Source organism: Lotus japonicus, chromosome 1 (assembly GCF_012489685.1).
Source record: "Lotus japonicus ecotype B-129 chromosome 1, LjGifu_v1.2".
Classification (NCBI taxonomy): Eukaryota; Viridiplantae; Streptophyta; class Magnoliopsida; order Fabales; family Fabaceae; genus Lotus; species Lotus japonicus.
In genome coordinates this window covers 28,132,217-28,139,132 of record NC_080041.1, presented here as the reverse complement: position 1 = coordinate 28,139,132, position 6,916 = coordinate 28,132,217, and the positions used below count along the sequence as shown (strand labels likewise).

At 39.7% G+C, this 6,916-nt stretch overlaps 1 protein-coding gene and 1 non-coding gene across 2 annotated transcripts; one reads left to right on the top strand and one right to left on the bottom strand.

Annotated features, from left to right (window-relative positions):
• Positions 1-3,587: 3,587 nt before the first annotated feature.
• On the bottom strand, positions 3,588-3,694 carry LOC130734843 (small nucleolar RNA R71). Its single transcript, XR_009018182.1, has one exon. It is a non-coding gene; the product is annotated as a small nucleolar RNA R71 (small nucleolar RNA).
• Positions 3,606-4,892, top strand: LOC130731798 (uncharacterized). Its single transcript, XM_057584020.1, has one exon. The coding sequence runs from the start codon at positions 3,606-3,608 to the stop codon at positions 4,890-4,892; it is 1,287 nt and encodes a 428-aa protein (XP_057440003.1).
• The last annotated feature ends 2,024 nt before the right edge of the window (positions 4,893-6,916 follow it).

Sequence of the window (6,916 nt, the reverse complement as noted above, 5' to 3'; positions counted from 1 at the left end):
ACACGTGATAATTAACAATAAAAATTAACTAAATTAAGAATATTATTATTTCAAAATTACTTTATATTTAAATTATAAATTATTATATAAGTAGATAAGTAGTTTTAAATAATAGGAGATGAAATTAGAAAATTAATCTATTACTATTTAAAAATCAATATTTGTAATTAATGGTTTTCACTTAGTTGTGACACGTGATAAATAATAAAAATTAACTAAATTAAAAGTATTATTATTTCAAAAATAATTTATATTTAAATTATCATATAAGTAGATAAATAATTTTTAAATAATAGGAGATGAAAATATTAAATTAGTCTATTATTATTATAAATCAATATTTGTAAGTGAGTAGTCTATTTTACTATTTATGAAATATAATTTTATTTATTTTTTATCTTAGTTAAATTAATATTTTTATATTTATTAATTAATATTATTATAAATTATATAATATTAAAATAAATTAATTTGGAGTTAGGATATTGAAAGAAAATATATAACTGGTATACTATCCTTTACACATGATTGACAGGATAGGATAGGAGACAGATAATGTTATCTTATCTTGTTGGCCTGGCCACCAAACGGGCCCTTAGTGCTGCAGCATGTTACTCTTGAAGAAAGATGGCCAAAAGGGTGAAGAATTGATGGAATCAGTTAAAGGGGGTTACAAAAAGCTGAAAAGTCAACAGAAGCGTGTGTCTGGCGCTCAGGCGCCCTTGCCTGGCGCATGGCGCCTGAGCGCCAGCTGGCCAGAAGGGAATGTTTTGTTTCTGCTTCATGGGTGCTCAAGTGCCCCAGATCAATGCTTGAGTGCTCTGGCTCGTCCAGAATGCTTGTAAATAAGGATTTAGGCCATTTTATTCAGAACTTCTGATTTTTACTTAGATTTTTACCAAGTATAGAAGCTTAGGAAGTGCTTTTGGGGCTTGTGAGAGGCTTCCACCTTGTATTTTCCAGGTTTTCTTTACATCTCTTGTATGGATTCTCTATCCATGAGTGGTTAGTACTCTCTTTTGGCTTTGGGTTCAATGTGATTTCATGAATTTCTAGTTTTAATTCCTATCCCTATGCTCTTGTTCTTGAATCTACCTTGTATTTCAATTCTATAATGCATGATTAGCTTGGGTGCACCTTTGCTAAAGGCTAAATTACAATCATATCGGAAGATTGTTGTGGTTTAGGGACTTGGGTTGAAATTGATCTCTCTATGCTTGCTTCTAGGAATAGAGTGGGGGATTGGTCATGTTGGCTTGAAAATTGCATGCTTTTAATCCTCATATAAATGACTAGGTACACAAGGAATTGGGCTTAGCTTTTAGTATGGGAGAATTTCTCATGTGAGGAATCAATGAGTGAGTATCTAGGCTATAACAACAAGGGGTTGATTCAAGGTTTCAATTGCATAGGGTAGGTTGACTAGGGAGGATTGGATGAACATTAACCCAGAGCATCTTTATCAATTGATATTTTCATCTCTTTACTATTGCTAATTTTGCAAACTCTTGTTACAAACAAACAAATCCAAAATCTGAATTTTACTTGCTTTCAAACTCACAAGCTTCAAGCTTAAACCATAATTCTCACTCACGGTCCCTGTGGATTTGATAATTAAAATCCGGAAATATCTGTGCACTTGCAGATTGACCAACAAGTCTTTGGCGCCGTTGCCGGGGACTGTTTGTGGTTTTCGGTTTAAGTTACGAGTTTGTAGTTTTTACATTGTATTGAACAGGTATTACTAACCTTTCTTTGGTTTTGTAGTTCAGTTTATGCAAGGTAGGCTTGGCACGGATCCATTGGAGTTTGATCCGGAGCCTGAACGTACTCTTCACTGTCGCCGAGCCCAACAAAGGCTTGAAGTCATGGCTGCTCAAATGACGGAGGAAGATGAAGGTGCGAAAAACACTAAAAAGGGGGGGGGGGGGTTTGAATAGAGTTTTTGAATCACGGGTATACTTTTAAGCTTTTTCAAAACTCAAAGATAAAAACTAAGTGCTGAATGATAGAAAGTAAAGCACGCAAGTATTTTATCCTGGTTCACTTGAGATAAAAGCTCAAGCTAATCCAGTCCACCTGTGAAGGTGATTTCTTCCTTCTTCTGATGAAGGCAACCCACTAAAATCAATGAGTGTTACAACTGCACTTTGCGACCTTCTAAGTGACTAACAATACACTGATTTTCTCACTAGTATCCTCTTAAGAAGCTGATCTACCGATCCTCTTAAGACTAGCTAAATACTGAATCAGCCTTGATTCAGTCCTCTCAAGATCCGACCAACCTTGGTCTCTTGATGAACTTTACAATGTGATGTAAAAGGTTTCGGGTTTACAATTAGTGCTTCTAACAAGCGAATGGTAAACTCAGATGTTTAAGAACAGTGAAGAAATAATGCTAAGAGAATGGTTTGTATATGTTGAATGTTTTCAGCAAAGTTTCTTAGCTTCTTTCTTCTTTCTTCAGCCTTTATATACTCCAAGACTTGTGATGTAGCCGTTGCTAGGGTTTTATCCGTTGGAGTGGCAATTCTGTGATATCAGACTGCTAGGCTGTACAAGGTAGGTGGCGGACAGACTGAGACATGTACGACGTTGTACTGTGATAGCGACCTGTCTTTTCACCAGTTGACTTGTGATCAAGGAGCTTCAGATGAACGTTGGTGAAGCTTCTGATCAACGTCAGATTGAAGCTTGGATTCTTCTGACCTTGCAACTTCTGCTTCTGAACACGTTCCTCAGAACTTCTGATCGTCAGAGCTAGAATAGCTTGGGTCTTCAGAACCAACTTCTTGCAAGTCTTCAGAACTTGAGTCTTCTGCTTCTGGACCGTTCCACTGGAACATCTGGTCTTCAGAACTTCTGACTTGAGTTCTTCAGAGCTTCTTGAGAGCTTCCATCTTCAGAGCTTCTGAAGTATTTGCCACTGTTCAGAACGAACATGGTAGGTTAAGGAGCTCTCTTTTTAGTAACCCTTCGTTCTTCTTCTTCTGAACGAATAGGCTTGGGTCAGATTCAGAACCTGTTTGTCACATCTTAAAAAGACAAACGTTAGGGTACCACAATTGTTCATCATCACAAACCTTAATTGTAATCATCAAAACATAGAGATGCAACCACTGATCAAACCTTGATCTTACAGAAGAGATGCAAACGCACATAGATGTAAGGGTGCAAGAGGCCCTCGCTCAAAGACTTGTAGAGCAAGGGCTGAGAACGCCAATCGCTCTTTGAGAGACCTCACCATGGCTGCCATGAGCTACGACTATCCCGGCAACATTGTTTTCCCTGAAGGCATGGGAAACTTTGAGCTGAGACCGGCATTTATCAATTTGGTGAGCCAAAATTTGTATGGTGGAGGTGCTCTCGAGGATCCTCATGCACACATGGAGCGGTTCATCTGCAATTGCAACACCTACAGAGTACAGAATTTCTCAGCGGACACAATCCGCCTGAGCTTGTTTCCATTCTCATTGAGGGCCACAGCTGAAGAGTGGTTGAACTCACAGCCTCAAGGTAACATTACATCTTGGGAGGATCTTGCCGAGAAGTTCACCACTAGATTTGTTCCAAGAGCCCTCTTGAGAAAGTTGAAGAATGACATAATGACGTTTGCCCAAGCTGCGGATGAAAATCTCTATGAAGCTTGGGAACGTTTCAAAAATCTATTGAGGAAGTGTCCACAACACAACCTCACCCAAGCACAGCAAGTGGCTAAGTTCTATGATGGTCTCCAATATTCTTCAAGGTTTGGTTTAGATGCGGCTTCAAACGGTGAGTTCGATGCCCTTCTTCCACAAGTTGGGTATGAGCTGATTGAAAAGATGGCTTTGAGACCCATGAACTCTAGTAATGATTGTCAAGCTCGAAGAGGAGTCCTTGAAGTTGAGGCTTATGATCGACTTATTGCCTCCAACAAGCAACTCTCCAAGCAAATGGCCGAGATTCAGAACCAAATGAAAACCACCAAGGTTGGTGGTAGAATTGCCAAGGTGGAGTGTGTGACTTGTGGAGGACAGCATGATAGTGAAGACTGTACTGAGACTAGGCCGGAAGAGGAAGTCAAAGCCATGGGTCAAGCTCGTAATGACCCATTCTCCAATACCTACAATCCTGGATGGAGAAACCACCCCAATTTCTCTTGGAGGCAAAGCAATAATGGCCAAGGAGGTATGTATCAAAGGCAATTCCCTAATCAAGGCATTCAAGGCCAATCCTCAAGGCAGCCACAAGAGAGAATAGAAGGTGAAAGCGGTGGTAGCAAGAAGAATTTGGAGGAGTTGGTTGAAACTTTCATCAACCGAACTGAGAACAATTACAAAAACCAGGAGGCGGCTATTAAAAACTTAGAGAATCAATTTGGCCAGCTGGCCAAGCTAATAGCCGAAAGACCTCAAGGTAAATTTCCTTCCGATACTATCCCCAATCCAAAACAGGAGAATGCCTCTGTGGTGACTACTCGAAGTGGTAGGGTGATGAGTGAATTGAAAAAAAAAACAGAGGGAGGAAAGAATGAGGAGATAGTTGAGGGAGAGATTGTGGTACCCATCAAGACTAAAGAGGTTAGAGACCTTACTCCTAAGGTTAGCAAGATTCCTTTTCCTAAGGCCTTGACTAAGAAAAACATAGACAAGAAGTTCTCAAAGTTTGTGGAAGTTTTCATAAAACTCCACATTAATATCCCTTTTGCCGACGCTTTGGAGCAAATGCCCATATATGCTAGGTTCATGAAGGATATCTTGTCTAAGAGGATGACTTTGAAGGGGGTTGATGAGACGGTAGTGTTGACGGAAGAGTGTAGTGCCATCTTGCAGCGGAAGATGCCGATGAAAAGAAGAGACCCCGAAAGTTTCACTATTCCGGTGGAAGTTGAAGGAAAGGCAGAAGCATAGGCACTTTGTGATTTGGGGGCGAGCATCAACTTGATGCCGCTTACCATGTTTGAAAGATTGAATCTAGGGGAGGTGACACCTACAATGCTTTCTTTGCAAATGGCGGATCGGTCCCTTAAGACACCGTACGGGATTGTGGAGGATGTAATGGTGAGAGTTGACAAGTATGTGTTCCCCGTAGATTTTGTTGTGCTTGACATGGAAGAAGATGAGAAGATTCCGCTCATTCTTGGTCGACCTTTCTTAGCTACTGGTAGGGCTAAGATTGATGTCGACAAGGGTCATCTCATTCTTCGTGTTGGTAAGGAAAATGTACGATTCTCTGTTTTCAATCCCATGTTAGAGACGAACCATGTTGATGACTTTGTCTGTGATGTAATCAAAAGTATTCCAGAGGCTCAAGAAGAGGCCCCCAAAGTTGAAAAGAAAGATGATGAGCTCCCTCCGACTCTCATCAAGCTTGTTAGTGGTAACAAGTATGGGGGCTCGAAGTACGAGAATCTCCATGCTCATATGGTGAAGTTTTCCCTTGCAAGTGCTCTTGTCAAGAAGGAGGGCGTGAGTGATGATGATTTGAAAATAAAACTTTTCCCTCATTCCTTGACAAAAGGAGCAAGAGCATGGTTTGATGAGCAGCAAGACATAACCTCATGGGAGGATTTGTTCCAAAGGTTTTGCGCAAGGTTCCTACCTTGTGAGTGTGGTAAGTCATTCGGAAGTAAGGAATTTCCTTCCTAACATCAAACGGAGGAGAGTCTACCTTGGACTATAACATAGGGCTGAATGGGAGACAACCCATTGTTTTATTTTTGTTAAAAATGCTTTAGGATAGTTTCTTTCATTTTACAAAAGAAAAAAAAAACAATTTTGCACTGGGCAGGGCGCTGCGCTCAAGCGCTGGCCTGCCCGTAGCATTTGTTTTGCTGGGCACCCAGGGCGCTCAAGCGCCCCTATCTAGCGCTTGAGCGCCCAAACACGCACACACACAGTTTTTTTTGTTTTAGACACATCTAACTCTTCATTTTCCCACTTTCTAACTTCTCTTTCTCTCTAAAACCGCCCCCCTCTCTACTTATACTCATTTCCTACTCCTCCCATCTCACTAACACACACTTTTTCTCACTCCCCTCTTTTCAAGTTTGCATTGCATCAAGAGCATTTCACTTGCACCCACTCACTCCAAGTTCAAGGTAAGTTCCAATTTTCCACATATGCATATGCATTTAGCGGCGATTTTTAGCGGGGATTTTAAACCTCCCTTATCCGCAAGCTTTTTTAACGGGAGTTTTCAACCTCCCTTAAATGCAAGAGATTATTTACAGATTTAAATCTCCCTTGGCTACTAGAGTTTATTCTTGGGACAACTTTCAATCCAAAATAACCTATACACCTATACAGACCCAAATAAAGAATAGCTAGAATAACGAATAGCAATATCCAAAATAAAACACTCCAAATAAAGAAACAAACCCATGGACAACTTTCAATCCAAAATAACCCATACACAACTCTCAATCCAAGAAAGCTTTTAAATAGCTAGAATGTATCATGAACCTAAAAAATGAAAGCTTGAGAAACTGAAATCAATGATATCTTTATCTTTTGGAGATTACTCCATACAACCTGAAAATGAAAGCTTGAGAAACTGAGATGATAGCAGGAAACTCTCTAGAAACCTTACAGATAAGTAACATCAGTAGAAAGTAGAAACAAAGAGAGAAAACTTACATCCACCAAATTCCCTATTTTAGCCTCCGAAAGATAAAACAGAGTTAGGTAAATAACCTGTAGAATATTAACGATATATAAGAACCTAAAAAACCTTCAATAAAGGTTTTGTCACAAAATATCTAGACGGTGGTATTAAAGTTACCTCACATGAGACGCAGCAGTAAGCCATAAACATCCTATTTCCATAATATGCCCTGAAAAGCCAATTGTTGCTGTCTTTTACATCTTTATGCCTAGCCTTGCCCGCCAAGAAAATGCTGCATTTAAAGTAAAATATCCAGCCCAAAAAACTT